Source organism: Artemia franciscana, chromosome 5, assembly GCF_032884065.1.
Source record: "Artemia franciscana chromosome 5, ASM3288406v1, whole genome shotgun sequence".
Taxonomy (NCBI): Eukaryota; Metazoa; Arthropoda; class Branchiopoda; order Anostraca; family Artemiidae; genus Artemia; species Artemia franciscana.
The window spans coordinates 4,042,547-4,055,716 of record NC_088867.1 but is presented as its reverse complement, the minus strand read 5'-3'; the positions used below and the strand labels follow the sequence as shown (position 1 = coordinate 4,055,716).

The window sequence follows — 13,170 nt, the reverse complement described above, 5'->3', positions numbered from 1 at the left end:
AGCTTTTCTCCCACAAAAAAGAATCTCAAAAAAAGGAAAAAATATCCCCAATCAAAATTAACTCCCCTCCAATTGGTGCAACTACTCCTTCAAAAAACCTTGGAATATACTTATAAATTCCTCCTGACAACCCATTTGACATAAATAAGATAGCTCTAATAAGGGTTGCAACCTTCAAATTGTTAAAAATCAATATTTCCTTTAAACATTAACTGTGATGGAACTTTTCTAATAGCTCTCCAAGATTCCAAATCAGTAAAGATGCTGCTTAACTTAAAAACCTTGCTTAACATTCCAATAAAGTCTGCTTTATGGACCCCAAACCACTACCCAACTAAAATAGTTGTGCGTAAAATCCCTCCAGAAATACCTATTCAGGAGCTAAAGGAAGGGCTTGCTGACAGAAATGGTAACCCAATCCCAGCAGCAGATGTCACCCAACTGGGGAAGCCAAATGCAAATGACCAAAGTCAAGCAAGTCGTTCTTATTCACACTCAGAGAAAAAAAACAATATCCTAGGCCAGACATTCCTCTTTGGACAAATGAAACCTCACAAACCCTAAAAGCTAAAACCAATCCAGTGCCAAAAATGTCTAAAACTAGGACATGCAACAAACAAAGCCAGTAAAATCTTGAAAACCTGCACTAAACGTAAAAGTTCCCCTAAAGGAATGGCAAATTGTAAAGATGCTCAGCCTACATGTATAAACTGCAAAGGTTCCAATGATTCTTCCAATAAAACACTACACCCTGCATATAAAAAAAAAACGAGCACAAACAATCCAAATAGCAACAGAGAAATATATACCTTACCCATTAGTAGCTCTGGAAGCAAATACAACCCCATCATACCAAATTAAACCCTTTATGAAACAACACAGTACTTTTATTCACAGAAAACCCAATACCAACCTACCCAAGGCAACAAGCACCCCCACAAGACTCCTTCCTTGAAACACCCCAGTTCACATTCCTATTGGAGAGAATTGCCAAGGCAGAGCCAACTAAACCCCATGTCTAATGATAAGAGGTTTGCCTGACCACCCCTCCCAGGCAGAAATGAACCAAAAGCATTACCAGGAATTAATCTCCTAATGAAAAACAAGCTGGATGAAAAAGCAAGCAAGCTAACACCAAATATAGGCTCTTTATACAAAAATCTAATGCAGTTCAGTTATGAACCTACAACAGCCACACAAAGCAATTAAATAAAAAAAAACAAGTTTTTTTAACTGAAAGTAAGGAGCAACATTAAAACTTAAAACGAACAGAAATTACTTTTTATATGAAAGGGGCTGCTCCCTTCTCAACGCCAAGCTCTTTACACTAAAGTTTGACTCTTTTTCTCAACTCTACTTTTTAAAACAGTAAAAAACTTTAGCGTAAAGAGCAGGGTGTTGAGGAGGAAATATGAACACTAATAGGAGGTATATGAACATTAAAGCAAAAAAGTAGTACATCTCAGCACTTCAGTGGAGTGTAAGATCACTTTCTGAAAATATGTTTAATGAACTAATATCTTTTATGAATAATAATTCCATTAATATTGCTTGCCTTCAGGAAACCCATTTGACCAAAAACTAACAAGTCTCCAGGATATACAATTCTAAGAAAGGATAGGTCGTCAGAGAGAAAAGGAGGTGGTATAGCTTTACTAATAAATATGAATATCAAATTGTGTAGCATTAACTTTCCAGAATTTTTAAATGATATTGGTACAATTGGAATTAATGTTTGGCTGAGTAATACCAAAACTTACATAATAAGATTTTATAAACCTAATGGCCAAACTACAGATGCCATGGATTTCTTCAGTTATACAAATAATACTAATATGCTAAAAAACATAATTATTTGCAGACATTTTAATGCCCACAGCCTTTTGTGGGGGACAAGCCAGCAAATAAAGCTGGTGAGTTTACTGAAAGTTTGATATTAAATAATACTGAATTAACAATTGTTACCCCTTCAAATCTAAACACACATTTTAATCACAAAAGTGGCAAATTTTTCAAAACTGACCTACAAAGTGTGTCAATAGATGTTTTGAATAGAATTTATATAAAGGAAACTGATAACCTTTGTACAGACCACTTTGCCATAGTTTCTTCAATAAATTAACCATCTAACATTCTGTCACATACCCCCAAATATATTAATTGAACTATGTTCAAAAATAAGCTTGATGGTGAAATTACAAGTCTTACCCAGGACAATCCCCAAGGCAACACCCAGGAAAACAATTCCTAAACACACTCCAAAAGCATGATGGACAAACGTTTGCCAAAATAAATGGAGAAGAAAAAAGACAGCTAGGAAAATATGTCTTAAAAAATTTTAAAGAAAACATCTACTGTTACATATTTAAATAAATTACTAGGAGGGGTTAATCTCAATAGGTCTATAATAAATGCTAAACATAACTAATGGAATACTTGTGCAAATACTACTTTCCAGAGAAACATGTGAGCCAATTATACATAAACTCATAAGCCAAACCTGTGGGAAAAACACATCCCCCAACCCACTCCAGTGTGAGCTATTATATAATAATACCCATTATGATAATGATATTGAAAGGGCAAAATTCTTTGCAACACATTTCCCAAATAATACAGCATCAAATAATAACAGCATCACCCCCCAAATCTTGATTTGGGGGGTAACAGCAAGGATCAGAATGTATAACCCATTTATTCTCAATTCTTGAACTGAATAATGCAATACAACATACTAGGGCTAAGGCTGCTAGTAGGTACAATAACATACCCCCTACATGGACCAAAAATGTTATCCCTTCTTACAAACAGGAACGCTTAAATTGCTATAATCATGCATGGGCTTCATCAACATTCCCCAATGTTTGGAAATGTCCATCCCTCCTACCAAGATTAAAAAAAAAATAACCCAAACATGAGCCTGAGTCTTACAAGCCTATAATGATTACTCCTGTAATGGAAAAGCACAGGAGTGCTTATGATACCTCATACTCAAACTGGTTTCAGGAAACACTGCTCCTTAACAGATGCTTTTATATTGTAAACAAATGTAATAAGTGAATCCCTATCTAAAAATAATGGCCTAGTTACAGGATTCCTAGATTTTGAAAGGGCATGTGACAATGAGAACCACCAGATTCACTTAGCTAAACTTGGAAGTCTTTGATTACCCCCAAAGCTAGTATCCTTTACAAAATCTTTTATAGAAAATCAGAGTTTCATTGTTTGCATGGGTTCACCCTTCTCACCCAAAACTATAATAACCAAAGGTCTTCCACAGGTTGCAGTCCTCAGCTACCTCCTCTTCTTCCTATTTTTCTGGGACATGAGTCTCCCACACACCAATTTATAATATACTGATTATCTGGTACTATGGGCAACTGGCAACACCTTTGAGATTACACATTCAAAGTTGCAAAAGTAATTTTTCCAATTTGAAAAATTTCTAAAAAATCTGACTTACCTATTGCACCCACCAAGTCAAAAATCACCCAATTCCACCATAAACAAAATAATGTTAATACAAGACTCACTCTATATGTAATAATTATTCCAGAGGACAATCAAATTAATTACCTAGGTGTCAAACTTGGCCAAAAACTTAATTTCCAAGTTCACATCAACAACACAATAAAAGAATACTACAGAAAAATAAGAATAATAAAAAGACTACTATCCATATGCTGGGTTTATAATGAGGAAACTTTACTCCAATTTTATGAATAACATATGAGACTCGTCATTGATTATAGGGCCACTGTTTATGGTGCTTGTGCAAAGGCCCAGATGTAAAAAATTGAAAGAATGCAAAAGGATTTAATCTATTTCATATTTGGCCTTAGGAAACCAACAAGTACTAAGTTTCTGCTTACTGAGAGTGGATTATCAACATTAAATGAAAGACAAAGATTTCTTTTGATAAATTACCTGACAAAAATTGAAGCTGATAGCTCACATACCTGGCATAACTGGTTAAGAAATCTATCCATGTATAGAGGCATTTCAAATGAATATGCCAATACCCAAAAGAAATTCCCAGTGCCATCAAAATCTATTGCACCTACAACCCCCCCCCCATAGAGCTGGTCAATCCCCACAATAAACTCTTATTTCTGAAAGTGGACTTAAGAACTTACTCCTATTGCTTTCATCCAGAAAAAATTGCAGAACTAAATACAATTACATATAAAAACCATTTCCATATTTTTATTGATGTGCCATAATGAATGAAAAGTTGGCATGTGGAGCTCTTATCTCACCTCTTATCATTCCAATGGGTGAGAGAATGTATGATAATGTGTCTATAATGTATACAGAGTTAAATAAGATAATCATGGCATTAGACCACCTCATGAATAATCAACCATTTATTGTTAATTTACAAATTTTATAGTTTGGGATTCTTTGTCTGAAAGGACGCGGGTTCGAATCCCAGTGTACCCAATTGTTCAGTTTGGGATGGGAGTCAGTGGCATGACTCTGTAAGCTTAGCCAGAGTCGACCCAGCTTTAAATGGGTACCTGGAGAAATCTGGGGAAGGTAAACAGGAAGGGTGTGCGAAAGCACAGGATGGTTGGCCCCCAACCCCCCATTGCACTTCCTGGCTGAAGGGCCAAGAAACGGAGATCAGCACCGCCGGTAGGGACTGTAAAGTCTAATGCTGTATCCTTTACCTTACCTTTACCTTTGTCAAACAGCTGCCCTAGCCAAGTCAGTTGGTGTGCTGGATTTGGGATCCTTTGTCTGAAAGGATGTGGGTTTGGATCCCAATTGTTCAGTTTGGGATGGGGGTCAGTGGCATGACTCTGTAAGCTTAGCCAGAGTCAACCCAGCTCTAAATGGGTACCTGGAGAAATCTGGGGAATGTAAACAGGAAGGGTGCACAAAAGCACAGGATGGTTGGTCCCCAGCCCCCCATTGCACTTCCTGGCTGAAGGGTCAGGAAATGGAGATCAGCACCACTGGTAGGGACTGTAAAGTCTAATGCAGTATCCTTTACCTTTATTTTTGTCAAGCTTAGAGCTGCTGTCTTCAGCTTCTCAGTATAAGATGGATATAGACTCTTTTCATTGTCTTAGCATTATTGATAATCTTGCTTCAAAAGACATGAGAAATTATTTTCAAGAGCAATATTTTATTGGGTATATTTAATGTAGGCTATATATTTTTCTATTAAAGGGTGGGGGGGGTAAATTGAAGCAGTCAGATGACACAAACAGAATGATAGAAGTAAAAAACATATTTTAGAATTTTGTAAAATACCATTCAGGGTTTTATAGTGTCTTCTACAGAGTGAGAGGTGGCATAAAAGTGAATATTACACTTGGATACAGTGTTGAATAGTAATGAACTGATAAGCCTGTCATATATAATTCCTGTCATTAGGCTATAGTGTTTTCTTCTTACAAGCAATCTTGTTGCAGTATTGCCCACTATTTCTTTTCCAAAAATAATAATCACTGCTTTCATAACTAAATTATAGCCCTCACCTAATATGACCATGCATAGCCCTAGGCTGTAGATAAAGTTTCCTGATTTTGTGGATTTTCTATTACTTTGTGTGTTTATTTCTCATTAATAGTTGGTCAATACTAGCCAACAAAATAGAGCTAATCTAGAAAAAATCAGTAATCTTTTGCCTGAAGTAGGCGCCTAGCTTAGGGCTATATCTGGCCTCATCTGTTCTTAGGTGAGGGCTGGGATGTAGTTGAAACAGCATTTTTACTAGTATGATAAACCCTTACCTCTCAAGTTGTTCATTCATTGATGCATTACAGAATCAGTTTAAACAAATAGAAAAGACAGAAGAGAGGGAAAATGAGTCATTTCAACTATATCTTTGCACACTATGGGTAGAGGGGTGGGGTAAATTTTTGGATAGTGTGAAGTTAGAAAACAAATCTCATTGGTCTACACAATAGAATATGCAGAATATTTGTAACCTACCTAACAAATTATGCATGATGGCCTGCTTTACTTTATATCCATCCCTAATGTGCAAATATATGGCCCAAATTTATTTCTGAAGTAGCCAATTATATTTTACCTTACTTTGGTAGGCCTAGGTTAGGCTACTTTGTTAGGATTGAGATTCAGAGAAACACAATAGGCCATAAGAAAATTAGGTCATGGGTATATTGTACAAACAGCAGAGCAATAATTATAATATATGGAAAAAACCTGAATGGAGAATATAATGATATACTTTTTTCCTGTTTAATTCCTGCCCTAGGACTATAAGAAACATTAAAAACTTCTCGCTACCAAGAACTACCAAGATTCTTTAAACACCTAAGAAATCGTAAAAACAGCAATTACTTCCAAATATCCTGTAAAACACATCTACATCTCCCATATTTTTTTCCTCGATTTCAGCACCCCTTTAATTCAAACAAGAGAATCCTTGCCGGAAGAACATGCAGCGTTGACTGACATTGTAGATTTGAGTACGAGTTTCGGCATCTAAAATTAACCTGAAATAGGCTATGTTTAATAAGCTATACAATTATCTGCGTAAGAATAATAATATAACTAGGCAGGAACTAAGGAAATTTCAATAGCTCTCTTAAAAAGTACTGATTACAAAATTATTTCTAAAAACAGAAGGTTTTTCAAAGAAAAGTGGGAGACAAAAAACTGAGACCAGCAGAAATAAATTTCTATAATAATTCATCTTAGAACGAACATATATTACTATCAATGAATAAATCAAAGTCAAAACAAACAGAGGTGGAATAAATAATAATGTTAAGCATGAAAGTCCAAGATATTTCTAAATTTAGATAAATGAATCATAAAAAGAAAAGAAATTAAAACAGATAATCCATTCAAACGCAAAACAAACAGACATTACTGCAAACATCAACAGGGCTACCATCCCTTGAGCCTTCCAAAGACTTATAGCGTTGTTTGCTTTACTGAAAACAGATGTATTGTAACATATACTCTCTTATCATTACAACTTTTAAAAACTAAAAATTGTCGTCGATACTTCAAGTAAAAAAAACAAAAGTCGAAACTATAAGTAATTAGTGCCATCATATATTGACCATTAATTTACATAAATTAGTTTTTCCAGTCATTCAGATTATTAAGGTGATTTTTCTATCACCTCTCTACCTTTTCCTAAACGCTTGCTCATAATCTTTAAAACTGACGACCAAGGGTGTTTGACAACTAAGGCACTTCTGAATTATTAACCTAAGAGTAGAAAATTCGGTCGACACATCCTCTACCTTTCCTAAAACCGCAATGTTCTTCTCTTAAAGTTTTGCCTACACCATCTCTCAGTCTAAAAATTATCAGATTAATAAGTAATTTACTACCTATAGAGACCAGACTAATGCCTCGGTAACAACGACACTCAATCTTATCACATTTCTTATACAGTGGTTTAATTAAGGTTTTCCTAAAATCATTAGGTATTTCCCTTTTTCTAAAATTTTATTCATAATCTTCAGTAACTTATTTCTGCCCTCAGAGCCACCATGCTTAAAATATTAATTTACCACACTATCAGCACCACGAGCCTTATTATTTTTTGACCTTTTTATTACTATTGGTGATTCCTCCTCACATCAAAGGTATGATAAACTTTTTTATTTTTCTCTATATCTTTTACTGTAACTGCATCTCAGCTTAGCATATTTTCAAAATGTTCCGCCCATCTCTCTTTAGCTCTTTCTTTGTCATTAATTGTAGCCCAGTTCTTATATTTAACTGGGACAAGTCCGGATTGACTCCTGCCTCTCAATTTACTAACATGCCACTACAATATTTTATTTTTATGCCGTCTGGTTCTTTAAATCATTGAAATAATTTTGGCGTCAGGAAAAGCAGTGATCCCAGATACCAGTACAGGACGGGAATCAACAAATCTTCTCAAGTCAGCACCGAAGCGCTTAAGCCGGCTAAGAACCGGACAGCAAGACGTCCCTGGGACCTCCAGTATGAATGGAAGCTTTGTGCACACCCGGGCCTATCTTGGTCAAAACATGGTTTTTAGCACTTGGCGATGTTCTTCTATCAACAAGTGTGGAAATCCTGCACACACAGGCCCAAGCCTATTACCTCCAACTCATTATTTATTCATGCCAACAAATATTATGCTACTAAGGGGAGGCAACCGAAAATAAACGCGCGAATCAAGCTAAAAACGAACAAAAATTACTAGAAACAAGAGTTTGGCTACTCTTCCCTTTCCTAACCGTAAAAGTCTAAAGCTTATTACAAACCAATTATGATTAACTTTAATATAAACATATATGCCTAGCTACCTTCATTTATAACCTATAAGAATAAGTGTTAATGAAATAAACAAGCTTATATAGCTGATAACCATGCGCAAGCAGCATGTAGAGCTATGGGACCAGCCCCACACACATATACACGTAGTTGCTGGGAGGATATTATGGGATCAGGTTTGGTCAGGGCTGAATGTGCACAACCCTCACACGGGGGCCCTGTTCTGAAAATCCTCGGTGCACAACTAGCAGCTCATTCAGGATATCCAGAATCAAACTGCTGTCTTTTCATAAAAAAGATCTTATATGCTACCAATGAGAAACTTCCATAAGGTGACAGTCCTTGCCCAGGGACTGCTCGATAGTGCCAATTCAGGAAAATGCGTGTTTTGGTGCAAGGACTTTTTGATTATTTTATAATGATACAGAAAGGTGTTTTTTTAAATAGTATTTTTCTCCCAAATAAAGAAATTTTTCAAAATTTAGGCTGATATAACCCACTTTTTCTTTTTAAAGACAAACAGCTATCAAACTCTGAGGTATAGCTATGTGACTTTTGAACTATTTTGAACAAAATTGCTATCTAAATATTTTGAACGGATGCATTTGGGGATAGAAGGGTGTGAGGAGGAGCTGCTTACCCTCCGACCACTTTAGACTATTAAAATGGAAGTCATACTTTTAATTTCCGATTAAATGAGCCTCCTCTGAAGTTTTTACAGCCACTCCTTCCATAAAAAACCTTATATGTTAACAATAGGCAGCCTGTAGAACTGATAGTTGTGAAACCGACGCACTGCAATATCACGGGAAAGGCTAGGGATACTAAGTTGAATGTTTCAGGAATGGGGGGGGGGCTGAACCAAAGGAAAAGATATTATTTTAATCCCTGTTGTCAAAAGGCGTATTTTCAGTAACTCGGGAACAACTAAGGAGGTTGATTTGCAATTTTTAGAGAATATTTAGGAGGTGATGAAGTGAATGGAAGAATAGAAAGATAAGCCTACAAACCAAGATTAGAATATTGGAAGCTACAGTGATGACAGTGGTCAAATATGGCTCTGAAGCATGGACACTCCGAAAAGCAGATGAAAATTTACTAGATGTTTTCCAGAGAAATTGCCTACGGATTGTTCTGGGTACCCGGCTGACTGACCGTATTTCAAACAGTAGGTTGTACGAAAAGTGTGGTTCAATCCCGCTTTCTGGGGCTATAATGAAAGAAAGGTTGAGATGGCTAGGCCACGTTCTACGGATGAAGGATGACAGATTACCGAAGATTGTCCATTTTGGCCAACCGTCTGGGGCTACACGGAAAGCAGGTCGTCCTTGTCTGGGTTGGGAGGATGTCATAAATAAGGATTTAAAGGAAATGGGAGCTTCCTGGGAGGGTGTAAAGAGGGAGGCTTTAAATAGATTAGGTTGGAGGAGGAGCGTGCGTAGCTGTGTTGGCCTCAGGCGGCTTGGTGCTGCAGTGAGTTATTAGTAGTAGTAGTAGTAGATGAAGTGAATGAAAAGACTAAATGTGCATCCACGTTTTCAAAAGGATACGTCCTTAATAGATCAAGGACGGCTAAGGTCATTGAGTCGAAACTTTCAGAGTGTTGAGGGGTATGTTGAACTAAATCAAACGACACTTGGGTGTATACTGGTTGTCAAAGCATTGTGTTTGTAATATCTCAGATACGGCTAAGGATATTAAATTGAAACTTTAAGGGCATGTTGAGGAGGATGCCAATCAAAGACTTAAGCTTTCAAAAGCGTGTATATCCAAAATCTCAGAAATGAATAAAGGTATTAATTTGAAATTTTCAGGGAACGCTTCAAGCGGGTGTTGCATTATTTCAAAAGGCACTGCTTACATGCTTTGTGACAAAATTGAGCGTCTGTAAAATCTTGGGAACTACTAAGGGCGCTCAGTTTAAACTTCCACAAAAATTTGACGGGGGTGATGAACTTCACCAAACGAATATACGTGTGATTTACTTGTATTGCTGCGTACCTGCAATGTTTGCATTCAGGTTATCAAAAGGGTGCATGTGCCATTTCTTAGGAACAACTAAGTGTATTATATCGAAACTTTCAGAGAATGTCGAGGGGCATGCTAGCCTAAATCAAAATACATACTTTATTGCTTAATTTTTCTGGTTTATCTTGTCAATTTTTGGATTTTAGACGAAGAAAAATTGAAATTACTATGTAAAATAAGCAGGTGCTAGATGAAACCGAATTCATTTTTGGATTCAAAACTTTTTTTTTCAAAAATTTTTATTCTCCTCATTATGTAATTCTCCTAATTTTTTTTTCGCCACTTTAGGCTGAATCTGTGAAGTTTACTTCTTTATTGTATAACCTTTTTTCTTTTCCACATTTCTCCAATTTTGTCAATTCCACAAAATAAATCATCATTAAATCTGGAGTTGACTCTGGTGTTCACTATCTTTGACTGCATCTCTTTATTGTATTTGCGTTTAATATTTCTTTTCTCCCGATTAGTTTTCTTTTCTTTTGCAAATAGAAAGAAAGAAAGAAAGTTTATTTGAGCCCTACGGCCATACACAACATGATTTAATAATACAACACTGCACAGAACATACACTCAATATAAAACAATACTTATTTTCAATATTATTAAATTTTTGTCGAATGGGATTTGGATTTTCACATCTGGTTTTTCATATTGTACTACATTTCTCGAACTTTAAGAGGAAAAGCGTGCACAATAAATTAATTCTCATTTTTTTCTGGCACGGCGTGTTTCACCATAGGATGTAGTTATCAGTGTCTCATTTTCTGTAATATTATTCTAATATCTCCTGTTTTCTGAAAGTTTTCCGGAAAAGTCAATTCGCGAGTCTCATTTTCAATATTATGCGGCCTAGCCACTTCCACATGCTCCACCTTTAAAGAAGTCGCTTTTAAGAATAGGAGATTTCCAATATCCCCGAAGTCTACTCCTACTAGAACATCTATTGCAAGAGTAGGTACTAAGCCTACTTTCATAATTTTTTTCTGGACCATACCATACTTCTTAACAATTTCTATTCTCACCCAAGCAGATGGGCATGAATAGGTATCTCCATAATAACATAATGTTATAATCATATTTTCATTGTCTATTCCTGTCTTATTAATTAGGTCAGTTCATACAAAAATTTACTCACTACATGAGTTAATAACCATTTTGGTCAATTTTGCATTCAGTTTGATTTCTATTTTATGTGATTTCACAAACTCGTCAATGTTTCATTTAGTATGGGCAATAGCTCAATTTGTTCTTCAATAAAAAAAACAAGTTTTTTGAAATGAAAGTAAGGAGCGACATTAAAACTTAAAACGAACAGAAATTACTCCGTATATGAAAGGGGCTTTTCCTCCTCGACACCCCGCTCCTTACGCTAAAGTTTTTTATTGTTTTAAAAAGTAGAGTTGCGAGAAAGAATCAAACTTTAGCGCAAGGAGCGGGGCGTCGAGGAGGAAAAGCCTATTTCATATACGGAGTAATTTCTGTTCGTTTTAAGTTTTAATGTCGCTCCTTACTTTCATTTCAAAAAACTTGTTTTTTTATTTAATTTCTGAAAGTTTTTGAATTAATGCATGTCTGATTTTGGCTCTCCGTACATAAATTATTAAAATGAAATTTGCATATTAATTATTTTTTCGGCTAAATGGCTTTCTCTTAGTTTGGATCAGACGATTTTGAGAAATAAGGGGTGGGGAAGGAGGCCTAGTTGCCCTCCAATTTCTTGGTTACTTAAAAAGGCAACTAGATCTTTTAATTTTTAACGAACGTTTTTATTAGTAAAAAAAATACGTAACTTAAGAATTAACTTACGTAACAAACTTTTATATTCTTATATTTTTGATTATATATATGAGGGGGTTGGCCCCTCGTTAATACCTCGCTCTTCACACTAAATCTTGTTTTGTCCCAATTTTTTAAGTTTTGATCAGAAGATTTTGAGAAATAAGGGATGGGGAAGGAGGCCTAGTTGCCCTCCAATTTTTCGGTTACTTAAAAAGGCAACTAAATCTTTTAATTTTTAATGAACGTTTTTATTAGTAAAAAAATACGTAACTTAAGAATTAACTTACGTAACAAACTTTTATATTCTTATATTTTTGATTATATATATGAGGGGGTTGGTCCCCTCGTTAATACCTCGCTCTTCACACTAAATCTTGTTTTGTCCCAATTCTTTAAGAATGACCCCTGAATCAGAAAGGCCGTAGAATAAATAGTTGAAATTACTAAAAAATTTTTTAGCATAAAGAGCGAAGTATTTATCTCCTCCTAAATACCTCGCTCTTTATGCTAAAGTATTTTTAGAACCCCTCATATGCGTAATAATCTTTGTTCGTTTTAAGTTTTACTGCTTCTCCTTACTTTCAGTTGAAAAAACTTTTTCATGTTTATATTTTCATTGTTTTTTTTTTTTATAGTAATGCTAGAAAGTCCTGCGCCCTTTTCATTGAATTTCTCTTCCCCCATGAAATATTCCTCCAAGGAAAGATCCTTCCATATAGCCCCCTCCCCTTAACCCCACACCCAAACCAAAAAAATCCCCCTGATAACGTCGGTACACTTTCCAGTAACCATTACTGTATGTAAACATTGGTCAAAGTTTGTAACTTGCAGCCCCTCCCCCAGAGACTGTGGGGAGTAAGTCATCCCCAAAGACATAGTTATTATGGTTTTCGACTATGCGGAACAAAATGCCTATATCAAAAGTTTGATCCGTTGACTTTGGGAAAAAAATGAGCGTGGGAGGGGTCCTAGGTGCCCTCCAATTTTTTTGATCACTTAAAAAGGGCACTAGAACTTTTCATTTCCGTTAAAATGAGCCCTCTTGCAACATTCTAGGACCACTTGGTCGATACGATGACCCTTGGGAAAAAAAACAACAACAAAAAAACAAATAAACAC

General features: G+C 35.8%; 1 protein-coding gene across 1 annotated transcript in view; it reads right to left on the bottom strand.

The window, feature by feature from the left end:
• The window catches only part of LOC136026897 (polycomb protein suz12-A-like), a 93,053-nt gene extending 86,584 nt beyond the window's left edge, over nucleotides 1–6,469 (bottom strand). Inside the window, exon 1 of the mRNA XM_065703715.1 lies at nucleotides 6,319–6,469. Coding sequence (XP_065559787.1) covers nucleotides 6,319–6,355 — 37 coding nt within the window. The 5' untranslated portion in view covers nucleotides 6,356–6,469. The remainder of the gene's footprint in view (nucleotides 1–6,318) is intronic.
• Between the last annotated feature and the right edge of the window lie 6,701 nt (nucleotides 6,470–13,170).